This window comes from Serinus canaria, chromosome Z (genome assembly GCF_022539315.1).
Source record: "Serinus canaria isolate serCan28SL12 chromosome Z, serCan2020, whole genome shotgun sequence".
Taxonomy (NCBI): Eukaryota; Metazoa; Chordata; class Aves; order Passeriformes; family Fringillidae; genus Serinus; species Serinus canaria.
The window spans coordinates 63,273,717-63,300,407 of record NC_066343.1 but is presented as its reverse complement, the minus strand read 5'-3'; the positions used below and the strand labels follow the sequence as shown (position 1 = coordinate 63,300,407).

Below are 26,691 nucleotides of genomic sequence, written 5' to 3'. Positions count from 1 at the left end.
TCCATTCTCTGCCCCTCTCGGGCTACCCCGGCCCGTCCCCCTGTCCCTGCTCGGCTCACTCCGGACCCTGCGGCCCTGAGGCGCCTCGAGGAGGGGGCGGCCCACGCTCTGTCTTTGGGAGCACAGGCACAGGAACGCGCCCCACTTCCCGGAGCTGGGAAGAAAGTTCCGAGAAGAGGCTGACCCGGCTCCTCGAGGTGGGAGGAGTCGCCGCCCTGCCCGGGGAGGGGCGGCCGGGCCGCTTCCCGGCACTGACCGGGGGGGCGGCGTGTGGGGGACCCCGCTGTCCGGCCGTGAGGGAGCTCCGGGCGGCTGCCGGTGAGTGATGCCGGTGTGTCCCCTGCACGGCAGCTCCCCATTCTTCCGTGACCGCCCCCCTTCTCCTCTCCGTCTGCGGGCGTCCCGTCCGCCCTCGCTGACGGGAGCCCTGTCTGCCCCGCTGAGGAACACCCACCTCTCCACTCCGGCACTTGTTTTGAAGAGCGCTGTGGAGTTTTTACTTTGAATTTTAGCATTTCTGTCGCCCTCTCCACCCTTTTCCCGCTCGTTCTCCCGTGTTTTGCAGGCACCCTTCGGTACGGCGGTACGGGAGGGCTGGAGCAGCGCCTCGTACAGCATCTCCTCCCTCCGGGAGCGGGCCCGCATCGCACATCGATGAATTTAGGGCGCCTCGTGTCTCCTGTGGTTTCAGGATGCCACTGCTTAGCTACAGCATAAAAGCTGCTGATTTCACTTGAGCAAAAATTACCTAGGTGAGTAGTGGGTAAAATACCTCGTGGGATGAGGATGCTGCACCTGCCGGAGGTGATTCAGGTTTGGTTTCAACATCACCTGTGGTCACTGCTTCAAGAAGGTGTTGACTTGCTCAGGAATGTGAGCCCAGGTCCTTAAATCCAGCATCATATAGAGAAAACTTGTTGCTCCCATTTTCTTTTAAGCAGCTGAAATCCATTGCTTGATCTCAAGGCTGTTTGAGTAAACTAGAAAACATAAATTCTGGTGTGGTTCCTGAAGTTTTTTGAGTTTGGCTGTTTTTTTGGCATGATCTTTTTCCCTCTCCTTTTATTTAAATTTTACATGTGTGGACCAAACTCCAGCACGATATAGATCCTAACAGAGTTACAAGTAGATAATGCTTGATAATTAGCTGCTCTACAATTCTCTACAATTGCTGACATTTTTTTTCTGATAGGGCAAGAGTAGTTTTACCAAGTTCATTAATTGCTTTATTGTTTTAGATCCTGTTTCCTCCCTATTTCAACTGCTTTTTTTGTTTGGATTCGTGTCTTGTGGGATCATGAAAAACATGGTTTACTGTTTTGGCAGAGCTTTTTAGAAAAGCAACAGCTTGCATCAAAGAGCTTTCTGTTTATCAAAACATGGGAGATAAAACTACCCCTCAGTGATCAAATCATTACATGTGTATCAGACCTTAATTATAGAAATTACTTTCTTTCTTATGTAGCCTTTTAAATTTGTTGCTCAGCCATTAAATTATTAAGACTTATTAGGAGCTTTCAGTGTCTATTACACAGATGTATTTTGTGTACTAAGTGTAGTTGAAACCACGTTTAAAATTGCTAGGAAGAAAAAAGCAAGTACAAGGACTAAAGGAAAGATTCATCCACTTTAGAATGTGGTATCTCAGATATTAATTTTGTTTTTAGCATTCAGGATTGTTGACAACCAAATTTTTGATTTTCTTTATAAACTGTGATTTTTGTTTTGGTTTTCATTCCATCTATTTAGTTGTAATGTTTTAAGAGACACTACTTTACCAACACTCCACAGCTTCCTGGTGGCTTGACAGTCCTCCCTGTTTGAAGGAAACTGCCTTAGTTGGATGTCAGCTCTGCACCGTTGGTTTTGCAAGGGATCTGTTGGGAATTGCAGAAATCAGGAGAGCAGAGGCGCTCAGTTTTGTAGGGTCTTTGTACAAATCATTGACTTAGGGACTTCCAGCTCCTTTTGACAGTGGCATAGTTATCTCTTTATTTAGGAGACAAAAAACCCCATCAGGAGGCTTAGTTAGCCTACCTGTGCTCTTCTTGCTCTCTAGGGGTACTTCTTTGTAGGCTGTGGATAGAGTTTATTGGATTTTGGCAGTAAAATGTCACTTATCAGTGTTGTGTTGTGTGGTAGAAACTTGCACTGTGATTCTAGTAGTTTATGAAGTAGAGGGAATAACAACATAGAATGAACAATGTTATGTACTATTACTTGATTTACCTCATTGACAGTCTTCTTTCATGTCTGCTTTAGAAAAACTTGTTCAGTCCATAGTGTTCATGATATGTTCCATATCTAATATCTAGGTACTCTCCATGAAATAGATTAAGTATTCTGCAACTGAAAACATTTATTTTCTCAGCCTGTGTATGTGCTCAGGTTCATTTAAGGATTTGGCTTGTGCCTGGCAGCTGTTTTAAATAAGCAAAGCAAATGGCACTGAAAAAACAAAGTTTTATTAAGTATGATTTGAAATATGTGCCTTGCAAGATTGCTACAAAACAGATTAACTCTGCAGTCAGCTTTGACTAGATGTTCATAGCAGGGGCTTCTTTTCCTGACACACACAGGTTCCAGGTGCTGCAACAGTATGTGCACTGTATAGCTCCAACTCCTAGTCAATTGAATTTTGGTGCTTCGGTGACTTTGAAGTGGTGTTTGATGAAATGTTAATCTTAAAATAATAAGATAGATATATAACATTATAATATCATAATTAATATAATAATAAGGTAAATAATGAGAATTTCTTTTTCATTTCATGCATGGCATCACGAAAACTTTGGCTTGGACAGGACTTTGGGGATTGTGTAAGTAGCCTTTAGCTCTGAAGGAAAAGTCGTCTACCTGGAGATATTTATTTAAAATATTCACAAACCACTTACTTAAGGAAATTTCATTTTTTCAAAGGTAATTTACTCCTGTGCTGCCTCCACTTCTTGAGTGACTCCTCTTTAATTGTGTTTAATCTGAACAATTCCTATTACTGCTGAAAATTATTTCAGTTGCTGTGTCTCCAAAATAATTATGTTTTATTGAAGTATCTATCAGTGCTGATTAATTTCAAGATAGACAAGGGAGTCCCAGATCCTTCTGTATATGTTTTGTCACATTCCAGGTTACATTTTTCCAACAGGGCAATTATAATTAGACTATGAAGTTATGATTAAAAAAAAAAACAAAACACACAACAAAAAACAACCAATGTTTTAGCCTGCAGCCTGACAAAACCAAGAAAGTCTGATTAAATCTCCCCAGAGAATTTGAGTTTTAGTAAGAATGGAAAGTATGTACACTAAAAATGAAAGATTTGTTACTCAGCTAACCTCTGTGGTCCTGACAGATCATTTTGTGTCAAACTGACTTCAGCTTGCTACTCATCATCTCCCCTTTTCTGGCTACCTGTCTTCATTCCCATTGTTGTTCTATTTGCACTTTTTTCAAGGATGTTGTTATTCTATTACCACAATTTTGCTGTTGTTACTTTTTTTTAAATCAAATTGGTAATGTATTTTGTAGAACTGTAGCCAAGACACAGACTTATAAATGATTATTTTATAAAAGTACTTAATTATTGATAATACAGTATACGTGTATTATACTCAATAATTAATTAATTAATTATTGAGTGTAATAGAGTATAAGTGCTTGACATTTGTTGGTGGTAATTATTATGTGTGATTAATTTGTTAGTCACAGGTAGATGTTTCTGAATAAAGAGGATTTAATTCAAAATATTGCTCTTACATTAAGGACCCTCTTTTTTTTTTCCTCAACTAGTGTTTCATTTATTCAAAATTATTCATGTTCTCTTTTGTTAGAGAATTCTAGGACTTTTCTCATGAAAACCAGTTTTTTACCTACAATTGCACATATTAGCACAATTTATTTATTATGCACCATTAAACTAGATTACTAGCGTACTGAATAGTGAAAACCATTGTCACTGTCAAAATATTATTGTGTTTTGGTAATTATTAATTATATTACACTATAGTAGCATAAGGCTTTTGCATCAATAAAAGTGATCTCGGCTATTAGTGCCATTAGTGAACTGGTGGTGTAAATGATTTGAGCTAGATAGTTAAATTGGTTTCGTGACAATAGTTGAGAATGGTTCTTAAGAGCATAAAAAAGTTTGGATTTATTTTCCAAATAGGAAGTAACTTAAACAAGTTGTCCAGTATGTTAATATTCCACAGTGCCTTCCCACTGTTTTTAATGTTGGACTTAAATTATTCATAGCCAATGGGTCAAAGTTTGTGTGTCCAGCCCTAAAGATATTTACAAAATTAGGAGTCTTGCAAGGCCAGATTTTCATCATGCTGATATAATTAAGTCAGAAGCTATGCTGCTGAACCTAACTGACCTGTCTTAGAGCAGAGAGTTGCATCCTTTGACTTCGAAAACAGATTTAGTTTCACATTTTTCCTGGGGGGGTGGAGGGGGGTGTGGGGAAGAGGTTTGTAATATTTGGCTTTGTATCTTAATATAATTTCATATAACTTGAAAAACAGCAGTCTGCTGAGGGAGTTACCAGAAGTTTTAACATGATCTGCCTTGGAAAAGTTTTTCTGTGTCATTTACTTGCCACTTTATTCTCTCTATTGTCTTCTTTATTCCGGACAATACATAATTATTTTCACTTTTAGATTCTAAAAAAATCCTTGGAAAATCTAGAAAAAAAAAAAGTTTTCCCTAAATCAGTTATTGGAATATCTAATGTGAATTTAACCTAGCTTCTCAAAAATATTTAGATTCTTCATACATGGTGATCTTAGTGTTACATAAATACTTCAGAGGATATTTGTTTAGTGTCAGGAAGACTGCAGAAGCTTATGCATTAGGCAAGATGACACTCACCTGGTAAATACAGGGGCCTGCATGTGAAGCATTTGACCTCACAAGGAGAAGTTTGAACACACTGCAGCAAGAGTGCTTGCTGTGTGCATTGAGCCCTGGGTTGCAGTGCTGCATGCAGGACTCTTCTGCAGTGTTTGTATGACCTTTAGAAAAACATAAAAAAAAAAAAATTGAAGTCCTTTCTTTTATCATTTGGAGGAATTCAGAGCTTCCCAAAATCATTTAATTTAATTAAACTTATTAGACTTAAGAGTCTGCAGCTCTGAGACATTAAATCAGAAGTTTCCTGCTAGAAATGAATTCCATAGTGAATTCCTGGCCTTTCTGAAATTTGTTAATGTTCTGTTCTTAGCTTTAGTGCAGACAGGTCATTTTGGTTATCTCCTGCTAAGCAATTGCAACGTCTGTTATGGAAGTAATGATAGAAGACTATCAGTATTCTGCACAGCTTCAGAAATGTACAAGTTTTATGTTAAAGATAGATGTATCCATTGTCCTGTTCCTGTTGTTTGTACTCCTTGTATCCTCTGTGCCTGAGAGCTTTAACCATTCGGCAGCCTGATGTTTAGCTTTCACTTCAGCATGGAGGAATTTGCAAGTGACTCATGTTTTCTGAAATTTAACATACAATCAGTCCTTCAGAACTGGGGTGTGCAAGTCCAAGAGTTTTGTCCTGGCACAGCATGAATGTCAAAGCTGTAAATGGAATGCAAATAGAGCTCTGTTTCTTGAGATGACAATCCATATGGGAATGGAACTTGCTAGGACTTGATATGTGTGTTTCAGCTGCAGTCTAACTAAAGCCCTATATATATAGTGTCCTGGTCGCTGACAGAGGAGTTTGTTGGATTCATCAGTCAGGCTGTAGGTGGGGCAGAAATCACAGGGTATTTTGCACCTTTAATACTCTTTTCCACTTGTTAGGATGCACATCTTCTTACTTGTGCAGGAGGAAAGCCAAAATAGGACAAACTTCTACTTCAATATTTATTTGAAATAGGTGGATAGAAACTTTAAAGATATTGTGTGATTTATTTGTTTAGACTCAATTGAACTTTTTGAGTCTAATGTTGCTTTTCTGTAACTAGGTCTGAAAAACAAGAGGTTTGCTTTTCTCATTCCTTATCTTTCTTTGTGCATTCTTCCTGAATTTCTCTTAAGCTTCCTGGAGTCTGTGTTGATTGGGTTTTCATTTATTCATTCTTAAATATAGTAATATTATCTGGCCTATTGTTTGGAATGTTGCATTTCTCCTGAAAGAAATAAATTACAATGTTTTCTGTGCTGTTAAGTCTTATGCAGGAAAAGGTAGACAAATGATGAATCACTTCATGATTTTGGCAGTACTGCTCCCCCTGAGGACGTGCCACCCCACATACTCATGGCAAGGTAAATGTCTGAATGTTTGATTTTTTAATTTGAAAGCAATCTACAGTAACTGAAGCTTTCAACTTGCTGATTTGTAAATCTCTGATCAAGCAACCTGTCACACATTTAATGAAGTTATTCTCTTTGGTAAGGTGATGGAGCGACTTTCATTATTACCTTTTGTAACCCTGTTATGCAAAATTACCTGTTGAATCAACAACTTGCAATGATATGAAACTAAAGTGTATTTATTTATTTTGTCCTCCTCTTTCTCCTATGATCTGTACTGTCATCTTCAAATAATTTATTTGCTCTTAGACAACTTCAATGGTTTTTTATTGCTTTCCTTTTTTTTTGTCTCATCTCTGAAAACTTTAGCATTTCTGTTGGCTCTTTTCTGATTGTGCCACAAAGTTCCAGGACCGGATTTTTATTTTTCACTCTTCAGATGCTTATCCAATACAAATACAAAAAGCAAATATGCATATTTGAAGGGGAAAACTTGAATGTAATGATAACTTTTCAAAAGGCTGTGTATTTTAAGGTGAAAAATACTTCTTGTGTTCTTGCTGCTAGCAATAGCATTTCGCTATGTCTCCATTAAAAGAAAAATGAAAATTCTTAATTGACTTTTCTGTGACCGCCACTAAGAAGGCAGACCTTACCAGGCTCTAGTCTGCATTATGGAAATTTTATTGCCTTCTTTTAAGTTGGTGAAGAGGGAAGAGAAATGTTTGGGGTTTTAAAAATATATTTATTATCATATTGAAGGGGTAATAAATCTTTTTCAGACATTTGTCTCTTCAGACTTGAAATTCATGTGTTCACACACCACTCACCCAAGTCTCAGTTTTGAGACTTATTACTAGAGCTCTTAGAATGGCAAAACTTTGTAATGCAGGCAAGTCCAAACAGTTACCTCATTACAGTAACTTGGTCACTTGTTTTCACATGCAATTTTTCAGGAATAAAATTAGTGTCTGTTGTTAATCATAACTATTCACATAGTCTTGCGTTAGCTTGTAAGTTGAAACAAGTCTTAAGATGCCTTGATCACTTAATTTTGCTATGAGAGAATATTGTAACTGTAAATGCTGCAAATACTCCCACATGTGAAAGCTACACTACAAAATTCTTTAAGACCTACATTGTAAGTTGGTGGTCATCAACATTTTGGATATATCCTTAATTTTATTGTTTCTTCTATATTTTAGTACTGTGTATAAGCTCCAGCTGGTGATCTAGACTGTCTTATGCCAGATTCTGAAGAAAACAAAATAGTGTGGGGTGTGAAGTGATATGTTGTCTAGCTGAAGAGAGATAGTGGAGGGATGCTTGTACAGATGGAGAAAAAATAGAAAATAATAAGACCTTAGCAGTTCTTTTATCAGCTAATTAAGTGTGGCGGGTGGAAGTATTCTTTATGGCAAGAAAAGGGATGATATTTTCATTTGGACAAAAAGAAAAAGATGCAGAGAAGAGATGCAGGCTCATCATCAATGCAACAGGCATATTAGTGACACTTGAAATTAGTATTTGCTAGAAGAAAAGCAGAAAGAGGATAGGGAAATACAGAAGATATGCAGAAGTTCCTCTTAATGGTGTATCCTGAAAATGAGAGGGGTTTCTGCCAGCTGGCTGACTTTTCTTTCAGATGTATTGATTTTCTCTCCCTGGACTCTTTCTTTGTGCCATTGAATTTCATTGAGAGACTAGCAGGGTCCTTTCTTTCCCCCAGTTCCTTTCTTCCTCTGTTGCTTCAGCAGTGCAGACAGAAAAAAAAAAAAAAAAACCAAAACAATAGACAACAAGGCCCAGAGTTCTAGATCAGCTTGTGTATGTAAGATGAGATACCCGGAGAAGTTTGGCACATGGTGCTTCAGGTAAACAGATAATGAATGTACAATTAAGGTTGGTCAGAATACTGGAGACAAACAACATTACTGTCAATTCTGTAGCATAAGTTGGATTTTAACAGTGTTTATCTTGTTTTGATGGTATAAGTGTGAAAAATGTGGGAAAATAAAGTGTGTTTTGTCCTATCTTCCCAAAATAAAGTGATACTACACTTCCACAGTTAAGTTTATGAATCACTGTGTTGTTTTGGTTGTTCTGGCTCCTTGACTAATCAGTTGTTGGCAGTGAAGCTAATAACAATATTTCTTTTTTCTGGTAAAACCTAAAATTGATGCTTTGTCATCATTCAGTGAAATTTACCCCCAAGACTTCCACCTTGTTTATTCAGTTTCAGGCAGTAATTGCCATAGGTACTGGATTTCCTTATGGCTGTATAAAACTGATGCCCATCATTTTTCAAAGGCAGCTGTGAAGCAGCAGATATACTTTTTATGGACCATGTCATTACCATAGCCAAAAAAGAAGTTTTATTTCTGCATGTGAAACATTTTGCACTTTGCAGAGACACTAAGGCTGTCAATTCTGCTTTCACATAAATTTATGTGTTAATAATTTCCTGATAACTATATATTAAGACTGCAGTGAGACTTTAAAGAAGGTGTGTTGTATATATTTTTTTCTCCAAAACACTTGAAGATACCACAGTCCTAGTTCTACGACCATGTATTCAGACAGTTAAACTTGATTTCTTCTCCAAGCTTATCTGAAGATGCCCATACCAGTAGTTTTTTCTAGATGGAAAGCATATGGTTTTCATTTTTCTCTGACTTTTAGTACCCTTGAAAATGAAGTAGGTTAAAAATATCCCAGCAGAATTTTTGGACGATTTGCCAAAAGAGAATCCATTCTTCCAGCAGTTTTTAATAACTTTGTACTTTCTTTCCTCGGTTTATTCTTTAATTATAGTCTGGGCTTATATAAACAACAAAGTTTTGTCAGTGTCTGTATTCTCATAATAAAGAAATGTGCTTATGAAGTTTCATTTCCTTGCTTTGATTGACCAGAGATTGTTACAACTGCTGCTTTTCTTGAGCCTTCCATTCCCTTCTCCTAGTGTAAAAATCCCTGTGATGGAAAACTGCTGCATAGAGGTTAGGCTAATGCAGATACTCCCGGATAAATTGCAGAATGATTTGGATACATGAGGGCTACCAGAAGCATCTATCAAAATATAGATTCTCAGTCTAAATCTTCTGAATGCTTGTGTTTCTGCTAGTGAAAATGCTAGTGCATGGTGAAAGTTTCAGGTAGTTCAGTGGGCAAAGTGTCTCTGGAAGTCAGGAGTGGAGGTGGAAGTCTTGTGAAAGGGGGCTGCTGAGGTCACTCAGTCCATTGTGTCCCTGATGATTCTGGCTGTATTGTCACAGGAATGCACAGAATGAGTTCTATTTCATTAAAAGGTGTAGCTATTTTTGTGTCTCTTTTCTGTGTCTTGGTTTGGATAAACATTCTGACGTCGTCCTTTTGCAACAAGCAGTAGCACCTTTGAAAGCATCTGTGGCAAAAGAAGAAGCCTAGTTATTCAGTCATTTCAGCTCCCTGGCTTCATTAACAACCAGATCAAATTTAGGGGGTTTATGTTTGTTTAGTTTTCAGGAAGTAGAGAAATGACAAATCAGTGAGTGCTACATTTAATCTCTTCCAACAGTTGGAGTCACAACGGAATAATCTAAAAAGAGGAACCACTTCCAGGGTTATTGGTAGTTTTCCACAGAACAATCTTGCAGGGCCTTTTATTTCCCAACACCAAAAGGGACTTCAGTCTGACTTTTAAACTTTGCTGTATCATGTCATGGTCTGAAATTAAATCCAGACTGAGAAAAGTATGCAAGTGCCATTAGAACTGTCTAATTCCAGTAGAAGACTCCATGACCATGACCTAAGCTCTGTGTAGAGCAACTAGGAATGCTCTTAATACTAGACTATGATCTAAGCTAGCTACTGGAGGGAAATCCTTATCCTATTCTGTTAAAATAACGGTTTTGCATGAACTCCTTTAGTCTGTATTAAGTCAGAGATCAAAACTGAGCCCGGAGTTTCTCCCCTAATGATATGAAGGCTTGCTGGGGTTTGAGATTTTTTGGGATTTAGTCCTTCTTAATATATTATGTTGATCCTCTTCATAAGATTATCTATGGATGGGTCTGTATTCCCATAAAACAGCTAGTAAATTGAGAGCATAAAGAAATAAACATAATAAGCATAAGCATACCAAATATCATGGTGGGGAGTTATTGAATAGATTAAGGAAACTCATTTTAGCCTGCTGATTCCTTAAGAAGAAGAATTATCTTTTCTTTTATCAGTATCAGCATAGGTCCTGATCACTTTCATTTTTCCTTCAGAACCATCTGGTGTGGAACCTAACTTACCTCTAACCATTCTTTTTTCAGATCTGCTTTTTAACTTAGCTAGACAGTAATATTTTTGTGCCCTTTTTCTGCTCCTAGAATCTGATGTGTTTCCAGTAACATACCTTAATGTTTCCAAGGATTTGGATCTTCAGCGGCTGCTGGTGGAATGGGATGTTGTCAAGTCAGCCCATGATGCTGAGCTGGCAATATCTTTTGAGATACAAGTCCGTCGAACCAATGAAGTTGTGTGGACAGTAAGTGTACTTAGAAAGGAAGTGTATAGTCATTTACAATGATGGAAGATGTAGTGATGTCTCTTTGTAAAGTCCCTCTCCTGATATTTTTCCGTAGCATCTAAACCAGCAACATTTTGTGAAGAGGAGATCACTCAAATAATAGGCTTAACGTTCTGGATGTTTTTCTGCTTGTGACTTCTGTATGGGAACAGTCTCCAAAGAAAATTTAGAACTTGGTTAAACCAAAAAACTGCAGTAGCTCATTTAGAGTTGCTACTTGTCAGAAAGTACTTAAAACGGACAAGGTCTTATTTTTCTGAAATCAGGGATCAATAAAATAAAATAGGCATTGTTATAAATCACAGCTTACTTTGATCACCCTAGCTGGTGGTGTTTTGTCTCTGAATTTGAAGAAACACGTCTTCACTGCAAATGATCTCTATGCATTCTGACGATTTTTACCACTTTGATATGCTGGATAGGATTTTTAGCCCAAAGAGTAGATCTAACCCTGAAGTCAGTAACTGGGGCCAAAATAGCTACAAACGTAAGTTTTGGGTTTTTTGAAGTGTCTTCACCAAATTCTTATTTACTTGTTGGAAGGAAGTAAAAGTGTTTCAAATCCAGGAATGCAGTCTGTTCTGTTATTCTTAATAGACATGACAAGTTACTTTGGATATCACTACCATACAGGAATATATTTGCTTCTGTGTTTTTCTGAAGTATGTGTACCAGTAAAGAAGCTCTGTGAGTCTGCTCATACCGAAGTGTGGATAGCCTAAATATCTTCTAGAGCAGTGGTGACATTCCTCAGGGCTATAACTGAGAAATTAAATTTTGAACTGATGGCAGAGTTTTTCACAGAGCAGTGGCAATATGAAAGTGCAGGTGTTGCCTATGAAAAGCAGTACTGGAGAGAAGTTCTCTACTGCTCAGTGTGAGTCAGTGCTTTGGCACAAATCATACTAGTATCACAGACATATATGTTGAGAATGCTGAGAATCTATCATTCTACTAAAACATGTAGAATGACAGAATTTCATAGGTTGGAAAAACTCCATGAGGTCATTGAGTCCAGCTGTTAACCCAGCCCTACCAAGTCCACACTAAACCACATCTCTAAGTGCTGAATCTGCACATCTTTTAAATCACTCTAGGGACGGTGATTCTACCACAGGGATATGTAATCCAGAGCATTAGGATGCATTTGTAGGCAGCATCTTATGTAATACCGGGCACAAATAACCTAAATAGAGTCTCTGAGAGCAAATCCATGTCATGAGAAGCAGGGTCTCACTCCCAAATATGTCAGCACATCAGTCACTTCACTACTGCTAGCACAGATCTGTAAGCAGTTGATTAGTTACTTTATTTAGCTGACTAGTTACTTAGTGTGATATCACATGTAGAGTAGAGTTTCAGACATTCATTTTCAAAAGCATTTTTCTCTTTTGAGCTTTCCCGCTGCTTTTGATTGTATTTCCAAATCTTCACAATGCTATGTTTTCAATACTTTCCCTTACTGCTTTTTGTTTGTAGGAGTTTCAAAATGTCACACTTGATAAATTGGGAAAACCTCTTCATTGGACATGGGATTCAGACATACCTTTGGAGTGTATGTCACACGCTGTGAGGATCAGGAGCAAGGCAGAAACATCAAAAACTTGGAGTCAGTGGAGTTTGTGGGAGACTCTCCCGGGTAAGCAAAACAAGACTTTGTAATATTGGGCTTTCTTTTCAAGTATAAAGCTAGTTTGTAATTCACCAGTGAATGTAACCATGAAGGACAGTTCAGGAAAGATGGCATCACATCAAGAATCCATTTGCTCTAAGCACTAATGAGTTCCTTATATTTTGCCACAACAATAGAAGTGCTTCAGGCATTGCTATAATTTGCAGACTATCTTTCTAAGTTAGTAGACCAAAAGCTTTTCTTTTACTCACACATTAAAGTAACGTAGTAGATGAAGTGACATGGTATCTTGGATAGGCACATCTCTGGCCTAGACTTAGGGAAAGGAGAAGTAGCAGAGCTAGGGACTACATGATCTGATGGCACATCTCTGGCCTAGACTTAGGGAAAGGAGAAGTAGCAGAGCTAGGGACTACATGATCTAATGAATGTGTGGCTTATGTCTGGGATTCATAGCTTGAAATGGTGTTACAGAAGCAGAGAGAAACAAGCAAGTCAGCTCCTTATTCCACTTGGAAGGAATGTCTTGTGAATTATATGAGAATAAACAGGGAGTGAACCAATAATGTAATTAATGACGTCACAAAATTTCTTTTTTTTTTTGTATTACCATGTCTTACTAGAGCAGTTTGGTTTCCAGAGAATCTTCTTTAAACAAAATATGTAACTACTTTAGAAAACATGAATGTAGTGATTTTATAATGAAACACTCATTAAAAGCAGCAAGGGTTTTTAAATATTGGAGAGATCATGTCTCCAACAGAAGAGGCATCACAGGTGTTCATACTTGGATTGTGGCACTCATTTCCCTGCTGTTATATAGTGGGCAGTAAGATGTAAGACTCTTTTTTGTCCCAGAGCCTCCTCAGTCTTGGAGATTTTATTTTTTTCAGTTGCAATTGGATGCAGCTCAAAAATACTATTTCTTGGTCACAAACTGATCCCACATTACAGACCTGATTTAGAGCTCTCTGAAAGATAGCAACTCTAGATGTCATCACGTTTTTTGATCAGAATCTTGAGAGTAGATTTTACTGTGCAATATGTGTAAAAAGCTGTGAGTCACTTAAATTCCATTAACTTTCCCATCCAGCAAGAAGTCCAACATGGAAAGCTATGGGAGTCTCATTCCAAGTTGATTATCCCCTTGATGTGATTCAGTCAATGTTGACTCCTCTTAGCTGTGCTCTGCATGAGCATCAGACCATCAGATGATGTTTTTGTAGCCCCGTTACAAGTTTTCAAGAGCAGATGGTTTGGATATAAGCAACAGCCTGTGCATAGGAGCAGGAGGTGGTGTTCTTTTGTAAAGAGAATTCTTGACAGGACACTTTTGTTTTAAGTGAAAGGTAGTAAAACAAAATTAGTCTCTTAGGTAATTTGTTGGACTACATTCCATGTTTATGAGTTTAAGAGGAAGGTATTACTACATGTAAAATTCATCTCTGTATTCGGAAGAATTCTAAATAAAAGTTGAATGGATAATATAACATTAGCAATTTCTTGTGTAAATGCTTCGTTTTATGTTCTGGCTGAAGGCTGCTGCCTTGAGCAGATTTCAAAGTATTTTATTTTATTTTTTTTTTTTTTAATTTGCAGGCCTGGACGCTTCAAACAGAAGTGTGCCGCAAATCTTTCCAAAAGAAAAAATTTTAGCAGAAGGCTCTAGTATCACTCTTTGCTGCATCGGAGGGAAAGGTCGGACCATTAAGGAATTCTCCGTATACCCAACTGTTGATGTTAACAAGTACACAAAGAGTCAAGTCAGACTTCTCACTGTGGAGAATCTGTCACATGACAAAGGGTCTAACATTCATGTCTACTGCTATGATGAGGATAAGCGGTCACATGAAGCAGCTTTCTTTGTGGGTAGTAAGTGAATACATTGTAACAGTTTTGTTTTCCTCTTGTTATTAACTCAAGAATGACTGTAGAACAAATGGATGGGGAAAAAAAGCTTTCTGTAAGTTTTCATGCTCTCGCCATGTCTGGCTGAACTCCATCTGACTTGAGATCTGTAAACTTATATAGAGGAGGCAGGAAAGAATAGCATTAAATTAATTAACCATATGACAGGTGGTTGATTCATAAATATACCCATCCATTTAGGAGTTCATCTTCATTGTTTGTGTGTGTGTGGTAAAAACTCAGCACAGTCTCCTTTTGAAGGCCAATAGCAATTTTTAAAGATACAAAAGAATACAGATTGAATAAATGAATAATGAGTATTAAAAAAAGATAATGGAGTATAAAAGTGTTTGATTGCTATTGACTCTTGTTATCCTGACTATTCCTGCAGAGTCACTATTTAATAAGTGTAATTTCAGTAATAACATCTATATATTCTCATTTAACCATTATTTCTAGCTTGTTAATGTATTGAAAAGGTTGATGAGTTTTGCCTTGACTGCTATGATGTTGTTTTCTTGGTTATTTCATCTGACAAGAACCACCTGATACACCTAAAGATTTTTCCTGCCAAACTCAAGACATGAAAAGAGTAACATGTACTTGGAGAGAAGAAGAGACCTATCTCTATGGAAAGAATTCACCACGATACACCTTGTCTAAAACGTAAGTCTCATTGTTCTTTTAACTCTGATCTGTGCTGTACCTTCTTTCCTTCTTTTCCTTAGAATCTGTGGATTTGTCCATGTAATTAGCTGCTTGCCTTTTTCCACTTCACTGATCACTTATTTAACAAAGCTTGAGCAGTGCAGACCTGCTCTGAATCAGACTAACTATAACAAAGTTGGCAGTCCTTTAGATCAAGTTCTTGCCTGATAACACTTATTCTAACCATTCTTTTAGTTAATATGTTTTGATATTGTTCAATAGGTATGAAGACACCCTGAAACCAGGATGTGGATAACTTAAAAGTATAACCTAATTATTGGGTAGCACATACAACCAACAGATAACTAGGATCTGATCAGCTGGTAGGCTGAGCATTAGTGTGCTCATGATCCAATGACACAATTACTTCTTAAGTAATTTTAGCACTCTGCCTGATTAACCTCCCTAGTTATTTTCCTTTAGGATTTTAGAGCTTTACATATTGATGTTATCCTTCTTGAGTCCTTGAGCCACTGACAATCCTATCTCAAATGTCCTTCTTGTGTCTGTAATTTCTGTAGTTTCAGCTGGCTTGTTTACTTTAAAAAAAATAAATCTGCAGACTTTCTCAAAGCTCTTTCTTAGCAGTCTGAGTCAAGGCTACACAGCTGTGCATATCAGAGATGCCCCTTATATGAGTTACAGCAAGGCCTGCAGAGAAAAGGTAACTCATAAAACAGGACAGGTCATAAGCACAACAAACTTTCATCAAAAGATCTCAGCAGAAAACAGGACGGCATTGCACATACCTTCCTGTTCTCTGCATCACTCACTTCCATTAAGATATTGTGATGGTGATTTAAAAATGGAAGGTTAGAAGATGCACTTCAAGATGTGGTTGAAATTTCAATTTCATTTAAATGCTTAATGGTAAACATGTAAATTACTGAAGTCTTCGCAAGTAAGTCTCTGATTTAGACTACCCATAAGGAAATTTCTAAAAGCAATGTAGCTGTATCTTAAAAACACAAACCTGTATTTCAAAGGAAACTTTCTTTTAAGAGTATTTGTATTCATCTTACATCAAGCTAAGGTGAAGAAGTGGGTGGCTTCTTACATAAGGCCCCTCAGCCTTATTTTTATGTTGCTGTATTCTAGTTGGACATCAGAAACTTCCAAGATCTATGTTGATTGTATATTATGGACAACATCTTTCTCTCTCTGCTCTGCCTCCTACCTCTTACTTTCTTTGATAGGTCATCCCAGAAAATGGCTTTGTGCAAAGCAAGTTGTTTTAAGCAGTGCTCATGCTCTTGGGATATAGGCCAGCAGTGGATCTGGAATGTCACAGTGACTGTGGAAAACCCACTGGGAAAGAAGACTGCAACTGATGTTTTTGATGTAAATCACAGAAGTAAGGGGTTTTCTCTGTGCCTTTGTTTAGGGCCTTTTGTTGATTCATCTGAGCTAGTTTAAAGTATGGAAGTCCTTGAATTTTATCTTCACAGTTTAATTACTTATCTATCCTGGTGCTATAGTTACCTGCTCTCTCTTCAGTTTCATCTTTGGGAAGTTGTATGAACAGTAGAAAGCAGCTTTTCTCCAAAGGTCAGATTTGGTTATTGGAATGACCCCTTAATGTTTTGAAATGTGCTGCTTTGCTGGCAGCTGGTTATGGAAGAGAAAGCAAAATGATGCAAGGGTATAAAATGGGGAGTTTAAGCAAAATAGATGTGTAGATTACTTGGGAATTGGTGTGATATGAGATGTGATACATGTGTAAGAGCTATTTCTGGGAAAGAAATGATGGTGCTAATGTGCTCTTGCTCCTAATGTGGGACAGTAACCTTCACTATGCTACTGTAAGGGAGGAAGAGTAGTTAATTGGTGACAAAAACCAGGTTATTCTCTGAGAAGTATCTAATGTCTGTGGTTCCTTGTTCCCTAGTAGTTGTGTCCTGTATCTCAGTGTGCCCCAGGACCCAAAATCACCTTCCTACTCTTGCCTCAAAACAGCTGGGTGTTTCTTCAGTCTCCAGCAGTATTTCCAGTTGTCCTTGAGTCTTCTTCAGTGTTCCCCAGGTCTTGTGGCTGCTTATCCTGATTGAAGAAGCAGGAAGCTTCATGTTCTTCGTGCAGCTTGGAAGCTGACAGGACGGTGGCCTAGAAGGCCATTGGTGTAACTGCTGGCCTGGCACTGCTTCCTTCCTCAGAGGCATTGCTGACAGTTTTACAAACCACGCTTTGTTATGTGAAGGAACTTATGTTAAATGTCTGTGTTAGATTTGTCCAAGAGAGGCATGACAATTTGATTATCTGATTGTTTGGAAGCGGAAGAAACGGGTCAAGAAAGTAGAGGAGTAAACTGACAGATTTTAGGGAGACAACACAATGTCATAAATTCAGTTTTCATGGGAAGTCAGGCTAGAATAGTTTACATTCAATGTGATAAGTACATTAAAATTCATTACATTGTTCTTTTTTCAGTCCTAGTGATAGTTCAAGTTAAGGAAATTATGTATAATATGTGTGATGAGTTTTAAATTGTGATTCCTGTAAAATCCTTCATGTTTTCTCTGATCCTACAAATATTTACATTAGGATTTTCCTTACTTAAAGGATGACAGTAAGTAAAGGAAAATGTAAATCCATTGCTTCCAATTTTGCTTGTGGTAGTTTTGCTTGGACCTTCTATATCAAATGCAAACTCTTTTTGAGTATGAAAGTCCTCAAATTTTATTTCATGGAGTAGTGTAATTCAGTCATGTTATTTGTCAAGTTTTAGGATAAATGGCCAAGGATCACCTGCATTGCCATGCTCTGCATTGCATTCCTCACTATTATACTAATATAGGAGAGTTTGATATTTGCTTCACTTGCTGAATACTCTTACACAGCATTAAAGGATTTCAGAAATCCTTTGGAAGAAGTAGCACTGGCACTGTTTAAGGAGAGTAACTACTGAGAGGAGTCAATGTTAGAGTTGTGAATAAAATTTCTGTCAAAGAGGCCAAATTCTGCGGTATAGAAATGTGTCAAATGTTACCATGTTATATCAGGAGCTTCTGCTAGGTCCTGAAGGAGAGGATTTTAATGGTTTGCAATAAATGTCTCTCTTCCTTTTGTCCATGATGTTTTACAACATTTCTAAGTCAGTACAAGGGGGATTTTAAACCTTGTGTAACATTTACTTACATTAACATTCTGAAGTGAAGTTTTAGGATTTATTTGTGTTTCTTCTAAATTAGAAGAAAAATCTGTATTTATTATTTGCTTTTACTACACAGCTAAAATATCTTAACACACTATTGCATGTATTTTATGTTTTGTAAGAGCTAACTCAGATTTTCCATTGGCAGTGTATCCCACTGCACCTTTCCAGGTTTGGGAAGATTGCACAGATACAGAAATGACGTTACACTGGAATTATGAAAACAATGAAATTGAACTCTTTTGTCAGACTGAAGTGGTCCATCCTGATGGCAAAGTAGAACTGGTATGAAACCTGAATTTCCTAAACAAAAACATAGTGAGGATCTTTCCGATGTGATTAAAAAATAATTCCCCAGCAATACAAAATACACTGTAAGTCTTGTGAGCATGTTGATGTGTCTGTTTTCTGGATTTGTTTGCTTCCCAGAGTCTACAATGATTGTGCAGTCCATGTGGGCAGCCACTGTTGGCTCTAATTCACATGCCAGGCACTGCCTGTACCCTGGCAGAAGTACATGTGTGACTGGTCTGACTATGTGGCTCAGTGCTCTGCTGAATGCGTTCTGAGATTTGTTGAAGTTAGTGAAAACACTGAAGGCCAAATAATTGTAAAGTTGTATAATATATAATATATATATATTTGCTGCTGGTAATCTTGATTTGTTTTTGTTGCTTATGCTATTTCACACTCACCAGAGCAGTGTTGAAGGTTTGTTTTGTATCCGGCCAAGCTTTTTCTGTGTGTTACTGACCGTAGTTGATGGTAGAGTCTGGTTTCTAGTGATGGAATCCCAAAACAGTTTTTCTTCCCATCCTCTTCAATCTCCTTGAAGTTTATTTGACTAGATTCCTTATCTTTTTCCACCTCATCTACAAACGGTGAGCTTGATGGACTCTTTGCCTCTTTACTGTCACCTCTCTGTAGCTCTTTGCTTAGAAGGCAGCTTGCCTCTAGCCCATTAAAAAAGCACAGTGCAGATCACAGTCAAGCTGTGTTCTCTCTTGATTGTAGCTTAAGATTGTAGCTGTCAGATCAAAGGACCACTGCAGCTGGCCATTGCAGGAGACAGTTTTGAGGAGAGGCTTAAAAACATGCTGGCTTTTTGACTCTTACCAGAACTCACTCTCTGTCTTAGGAGAGAGTGAGGTAAAGGCTGGGAAAAAAACATGGAAAAAGAAGATGGCTGTAGATTGCTCTGCATAGATCCAGAACAACATCCTACTTTTATATGAGGTAATAGCTCAAGACTCTGTGAGGCCAAGATTTCAGTAAATTCCCTCCTGGATGTAAAAAGTACTTATGTGGAGGGTTCGGAACGACTCAGACAGTTACATACTTCCAGCCCTCCTTTTGAATCTCCCACTGTTTTGATCTTGTGCATTATTTGCCTTTTTTGGATTGTTGTTCCATGACTGTCTTCCCCAAGTGACGCTTAACTGGCTCCTGCAGGGTCTAGAGGAAGAACTGTTTTCCCAGAGGAGAGCATCTTGCTGAGGAGGTTGTTAGCTGTGCCGGTTGTGTCTTTGTGTTTTGCAGCACAACAGCTCCGTTGCGGACTCACGGCACGTCACGGTGCGTGGGCTGCAGCCGTACACGGAGTACACGGCCAGGGTGCGCTGCGGGGCGGCCAGGCACTTCTGGAGGTGGAGTGAGTGGAGCCAACCCCTGACCACCAGAACAAAGGAAGGAAGTATGTTCAACCTGTTGAGAAACAAAGTTTGAGGAATGTTCCTTGCTTGCCACCTCTCCTTGCTGTTTGTTGTTACTCTTCCACTGTGTAGCTGAAGCAGAGGCCTGTTGCATGCATAAAAGAAACACACTAAGCAAACTCCAAGAAGATTACTTCTTAAGTAATTTTCAGCCTACCTGCTAATCTCAGATATTCCCTGCAGTGCAGGCAGTGGGTAATCCAGTTGACTGGGAGGATGGACAGACTGAGTTACAGCGGCCTATGAGGCCCGGAGGAATGGTGCAAAGATGGGAACAAGAGTCTGGTGACTGCAAACAGGGAAATTTCCTAGGGAAATCATGCAGAATTTAATTCAGAAAAAGGAATAAAGGAAAGAAGATGTTAAAGGATAATGTTTGGTCAAGACCTGGGAGTGATGGGAAAAAGAAGCTGTTGTGAGTGGAATTTCTTGAAATGGGAGGAAGCAGTTAAACTGCCTATCCTTTCCACATGAGAGCATTGTCATTTTATTGTTTTGCTATATTTATTGCAGCTCCATCAGGGAAACTGGACATATGGCGAGAAATTATGCCAGTTTTTGGGGGACTAAATGTGACCTTGTTCTGGAAGGTGAGACATAGCTACAGAAATAAAAACAAAGCTCTTCATAAGGGGGTTGTAAATTTCTTCCATGATTTGTGTGCAGCTGATGGCAATTCAGTATGAAAGTCTTTTACAAATCTAAAACAGATTGTATATAAAATATCTCAGAACACATGTAGCTATGATGGTGTGCTGTCCTGAAATTTCAGACATACAATTCTGTTTTTTTAAGTATTAGAACAAGACAGATCCCATAACCAAGGTTTCTGCATATCCATTTCAACCAGTATGGATGAATGTGTGAAAACAAGTGTTTATGTTCTTACAGAAATAACACATCCTGTTAGTTATTTAAAATTCGGAATGATCCTGTCATATTTTTTCAGCAAAGTTTACTAAGTTATTGTTCTCTTCCTCCATAACTTTTTTTCTCAGCAAACACCAAATTTTCAAGCAAATGGAAAAATTATTTCATATGAAGTAACCTGGGAAAAAATAGAAGATGGCTCCCAGCCAGAAAGCATCTCCTTTTCTTCAGTCTACAATAGCACAAGGATTTTCATTGATAACCATTCCTACAGAATCAGTGTCATGGCAAAGAACAATGTTAATTTTTCACTTCCTTCAATATTGATCATCTCTAGAGCTACAGATAACAGTAGGAGTATTTTCAGCTATAATTATATTACTAGAGTTTTGTTTCTACCTGTTTTGAGTGAAGACATAATTTATCATCTTGGGCAACAAATTAACCTTACTCTTAACTCATGCCATTGCTGAGTGAGTGTATTTTTTCCTACAGGGTAGCAGCTGCATGTTTATTAAGCTTAAATGCAGGGAGTCTCCACAGAGCAAAATACATTTAGCCTAAAACTAGGGCCTCAGACCTGCAGTGGGTGCCTTGATGGTGCTGCCAGTGCCAGTGTGATTAGCCTTTTGTGACTCTGACTTTAGGTTTCTGCAGCTGATGTTTTTTTGTGAATATGTAGTAACAATTGCTGGATGGTTTCTGAGCTCTCAGCTTTCAGCATGTGTAAGACCCCATATATCATTTAGCAAAGGAATGCAACTCTTTTATTGTTGTTTTCTACTGGTTAGTATAGGAACTGTATTGATCTTCATTTATGAGTCTGAAGTGTCATGCAAGACAATAATAAGAGACTCTGTTTTGTTCATTCCTAGGCACTGAAGAGCTTAAGGAAGGACAGGTTAATGGTACAGATGATGGCATTTTTATCTCCTGGGAGCCCAGAAGTATATATAACAGTTACATTATTGATTGGTGTAACTTTCCCAGGTTGCAGCCTTGTGATTTGCAGTGGAAGAGACTTGGACCCAACACTTCCAGTGCTGTGATCAGCTCAGGTGAAAGCCAAACAAATATTCTTTCTGACTGTGCAGTAGTCCTTCAAGTTGTGGGCATTAATTGAATTTAGGGAACAAATTTTTTTTTAATATTTGAATATTGAATTCTGTGCTGTGCAGGTGTAATTCTTCAAAGGCATGTGACATCATGTTTTTCCTACCAAAATAATTAGACACTACAAATTTACCAGCACCATTAAGCCTTGGAAGGCAGCATACTATATTAGAAAAGTCAACACAGTATTTTAGACAAAACATCTTTGGAGTGGCTTATAGCAACATCTTGAAGGAGGATGCGGAGGTTAATGAAGAAATGAAAATAATTTAGCAAGAGGGATGCAGAAGGGAACTCTATGCTAGCTGTAACATGGATCAGGAGTTCAGACTCAGACAGTTTAAACCCACGGTGTAGTGAGAGGTTTGGTGCTGTCAGTGTGCCAAGAATGATGTGCCTCAGCACCAGTCCTTGCTTAGAGGATCAGTTGCATGTTTTTTATCCTGGTTGTGGCCAGCAGACCTAAATCCTTTCTGTCTGAAAGTTTCTCTGATGTGCTTCCACAGCTGCAAGAATTTAGCTTTGCTGGTGTCTCTCAAGCTGAGAGCTCACTTTGTAATGAAACTTGTTTGAACAAAATTTGATTGAACACACATAAATTTGCAAAAAAGGAACTGCACCTCAATTCACATAAATGTACAGAAACCTGCATGTAATGAAGGGGACTATGGTAACACATGGGAAGAGTATTGTCAAATTCTTCAGTGGTTTGTATTTGCCTAACATGAATGGGAGTGATGTCAGGGAGGATAACAAGGAATCCTGATACCTAGTGTGTGTCTGCATCAAATATTGCAAAACACAGCCTTTACCTGTGCCAGAAACGTAAATGAAATTGCTTTTCTTTTTGGTGCATTTGGAGTCTGTTGATCAGTTGCCTGGAAAAAAAATTTATATATATACCTCTTTCCCAATTCTCTCTTTCAGACAGAATAAATGTGTTTAATTCACATAATGCACACCAAGAATTGGCTTGCTGTCTGTCTCCTTCAGTTGCTTTAATAGCACAATAGCATTCAGAGAAGGTGTCTAATAGGTTATTGACCTTGGTAGGAAGCAATTAAAGAAAAATAACATTGAAAGACAAACCGTAGCCTATTTTTGTTCAACTGTTTTCTAGCTGCTTTTGTTCCGGGGGTGAGATACAAATTCAGCATCTATGGATCTGTTGCTAATAGAGCCTCCCTACTGGAAAAGAAGATAGGTTATCTTAAGGAGCTGCGTAAGTTTGCAACATATTTGGAGTTTGTGCTTTTGCTAAATTGATTTGTCACAAATAGAATAATTGCCTCCTCCTACAGCTAGATAAAATTGGAGGTTTTGTGTTCTTTCTGTATCTTTAGTGAGGCATTTAAATGCTCTATGACAACATACAGGCCCTACATGGAAGATATTTGGCTAGTGCAGTGACGAGGTAGAGCCCATGTTTATTAGGAGAGCTAAACAAAGCTGTGATTATCAGTTACTGCTTCATGTATTACGTGGATGCATGAAGGCTCTGTGAAGCTGACATTTTTGTAGAGAACTTTGGCTTTGTTCAGCTTTTAAATACAAGAAAGATGTAAATATAGACACCACATGGGAGTGTGGATTTTTCAAATGATAAGAGGAAACAGTCTTGGAGAATAATTGCAAGTTTAACTCAAATTTCCTTTCTTCCAGCTCCTCGTCTTGATCCTGTTGTGAGAAAACTTGACCTAACTTACAATTCAGTAACACTGTCTTGGGATTCTTATCTCACAAATGAGTCAGAGCCTGGTTTTGTAAGAGGCTACCATGTTTATGTGTCACCTATGCAAGGGAACTGCAATTTGAAAGGATCAAAAAAGCACGTTCTTTCAGGTAACTGAGCTCTCTGCTACAGAAGGCTGTGCCATTGATACAGGTGGAAGACTTCTTGATATTGCAGCATCTTAGAAAGTTCTCATTAGGCTGCCTCATACAGCTGTCTCTAGATTTCAAAAGCTGTTGCTTTTGGTTCCTCTCTGTGCTTGTGGTGCTGGTAGGCAGAAGTGATCCCTGGCTTTATAGTGATTTACAGCCCACATCCTGTTGTCCATGACTCCTTTTTAGCTCCATAAAAGTCTTTGGTAGTATAGGAGGAGTTCTGCCTCTTCTGATGTGAGTTCTGGATGAATGTTGAAAAGCATCTGTTTGGGGTCTACTTGGATAGAAGTCATAGGCATGTTAGACTTATTAGGATTTGGGATATTTTAGAAACACATGGGATACAGTTTATTTCCTTCAAAATTGGAACACTCTGTAAATTCCCCATGTAAATTCTTTTTTAGTGAAAGTATTTGTGTGTGTACTCTACAGTAGAGTTCCTTCAGCAGAACTGAGCTATGAAGTGGCACAAAGCCACAAATTTACCTCAGACCTTTCTGTTCCACATGCAAAACTGCTCCAGATGACTTTGCTCCATTATAATTTTCAGATGTTTCCAACACGTTAAAAGAATTTTTTTTTTATTCCCATGCCTCTTCTTCTGCTTGGGTCGTGTCCTGTGTTCTGCTGATTAGACTAGTGCCAGGATGAAAAGTAGTTTGAACTGAGGGAGGCTTATGTAGCAGTTCATGTCAGAACTGAGCTAATTATATAAGTACTATAATTCTGTAAGTAATCCCAGTTACACTTTAAAAACTTTAAATCAAAGATTTTCTGCTTCACTGGTTCTGCTAGCAGACAAGGGGTGTGACTGAAAACAGCAGAAATAAGCTAACCCTTTTCTCCCTGGGGTTTGGGAGTTGCATAGTAAAGAGGCAAAAGAGCTCTTTTTTCAGGCAGAGGTTTCTTGCTTTTGATTATCTTCAAAGAAATTGACATAAGCTTAAGGGCTAAAGGATTCCGGTTAAAAAAAAAAAAAAAAGGCAAAACTCAAATCATTCTGGTACAATGCTCGATGAAAAAGAAATTAAAATAAACAAGGTTCAGTCTTTGACAACAAGTTGTTAAGTGTCTGCCAGAGGAGGGCAATGCTGTGGCCAGTCCAGTTAGAAGGGATGTGAGTCCAGCCCAGTGGCAGTGAGTCAGGATGCATCATCCTTCCCGGAGGAAATTGTGCAAATTACAGAGAAGGAGGATTGCAAATGTTTTGTTATTTCAGTTAAATGGTTTTGTAATACTTTGTGGACAACTTATGCAGCCTTTCAGTACCTAACAAGGGGCGAATAAAAAAGATGGAGAGAGACTTTATACCAGGGCCTGTACTGATGGGACAAGTGGTAATGGTTTTAAACTGAAGGAGGGTAGGTTTAGATTAGCTATCAGGAGGAGATTTACTGTGAGGGTAGTGAGGCTCTGTAACAGGTTGCCCAGAGAAACTGTGGATGTCTGGAAGTGTTCAAGGTCAGGCTGGATGGGGCTGAGTAACTTGGTCTAGGGGAAGGTGTCCCTGTCCATGGAAGGAGAGATGGAACTAGGTGATCCTTAGTATGCTTTCTACCCTAGAGCATTCTGTGATCCAATGATTCTGTCTGATCTGTTTTCTTTTAGATGAATCAGAGCTATGTAAATACACAATTGAAAATCCAGAAGAAAAGAGATACACCGTGAAACACCTGATGCCAAACACAAAATACAAAATAGTGGTTAAAGCATTTACAGGTGGAGGAGAGACTCCCATTGTTAACTTTAGATACATAGATACACCATATAACTGTGAGTACTGGCTGTGAATACTATCCCCTAGCGGAAGGATGGGGTGATTTAAAATGTTGTAATTAGCTTCCTTTCTTAAGGGAAAACATTTAATTCAATGCAGCATTCACTTAAGGAAGAATCCAACTGAGAAATGATATGAGCATACCAACATGCTACTTTGATACTTCTAAGTAGAAAGGATTTTTTCTAAATTTTAGAAAGAGCCTAATTTACATCTTTATTTAAATCTTATATTATCCTTCTGGGAAATAGTTCATTATATGCACATTTGCATGCCTAGTGAGTCCTGTTTGTTAGAACTCATTGAAGAATTGTTTTTAGATTTAACTGGTTTTCTGATATAGGGAAAACGTACAGACTTGTGTGCAAACAGGTAATTCCTGTATGGACACTTGAACTTCTGATGTTGTAATATAATTCTTACTCCATCAGTCTTTACAACTGTTGCCAAGTTCAGTCCTTCATAAGTCAGTACAGCAGGGTTGTTGGCATGGGCACAGTAGTTTGCTAACTGGGCAGATTTGATCACCGAAACAGAAGAGGAAATCACTTGCCCATAACTTTTTCCCTTGAAAATACCAGTCAGCATGGTTGTGAAACTTAGGATCCAAACTAGAGATGCCTGGTTTTGAAAAACTTGTTGGGTTTGGAGATGAAGGGGAAGGGCAGCCTCAGTTGTTTGTGAACAGCATAGCCCGAGGCTGTCTTCCAGCTAGAAGGAAATACTGAGATCAATATCAGCGTAAATCTAGGAAACTTCAACACTTGAGTGGTGTTTTTCTTCCTGTAGTCAGTCCAGAATGGAAGTATGTTGTTCATGTCTCACAGTAAAAGTCTGTCATCTTTGTGAGTCTGGGAAAAAACCCATTATCATTGCCTTCCTTTTGAAAATTATTCTCACAGCTAAGGTGCCAATATGAGAGCAAATAAAAAGTAATCTAGTTATAATTCCATTCTGGTAAAGGGAGTCAAGGTCCAAAGGCTTACAGAGTTATCCCAGAAATTCTAGCCAAGTTAACTTGCAACATGGACCACACAGTTTTACTGTTGAGTTAGTGGTAGGCATCCCTCAAGACTTGATGTTATTTTTCCCCAGAAATTCAAGCTATACTGACTTTAACATAAG

The 26,691-nt window shown here is 38.3% G+C and overlaps 1 protein-coding gene across 4 annotated transcripts in view; it reads left to right on the top strand.

Moving 5' to 3' along the window:
* The first annotated feature begins 203 nt into the window (after positions 1-203).
* Positions 204-26,691, top strand: part of OSMR (oncostatin M receptor) — a 31,193-nt gene continuing 4,705 nt past the window's right edge. For 2 of the 4 annotated variants that reach the window (XM_050987292.1, XM_030236937.2), the window contains exons 1-17: positions 204-318; positions 566-752; positions 2,805-2,919; positions 6,165-6,261; positions 10,608-10,765; positions 12,287-12,446; positions 14,040-14,312; positions 14,888-15,014; positions 16,253-16,410; positions 18,356-18,492; positions 19,747-19,900; positions 20,433-20,509; positions 20,918-21,140; positions 21,665-21,847; positions 23,023-23,124; positions 23,565-23,744; positions 25,398-25,562. In XM_050987292.1, coding sequence (XP_050843249.1) covers positions 6,189-6,261; positions 10,608-10,765; positions 12,287-12,446; positions 14,040-14,312; positions 14,888-15,014; positions 16,253-16,410; positions 18,356-18,492; positions 19,747-19,900; positions 20,433-20,509; positions 20,918-21,140; positions 21,665-21,847; positions 23,023-23,124; positions 23,565-23,744; positions 25,398-25,562 — 2,170 coding nt within the window. In that variant the 5' untranslated portion in view covers positions 204-318; positions 566-752; positions 2,805-2,919; positions 6,165-6,188. The remainder of the gene's footprint in view (positions 319-565; positions 753-2,804; positions 2,920-6,164; positions 6,262-10,607; positions 10,766-12,286; positions 12,447-14,039; positions 14,313-14,887; positions 15,015-16,252; positions 16,411-18,355; positions 18,493-19,746; positions 19,901-20,432; positions 20,510-20,917; positions 21,141-21,664; positions 21,848-23,022; positions 23,125-23,564; positions 23,745-25,397; positions 25,563-26,691) is intronic. The other 2 variants (XM_050987293.1, XM_050987294.1) reach the window with 2 other exon arrangements.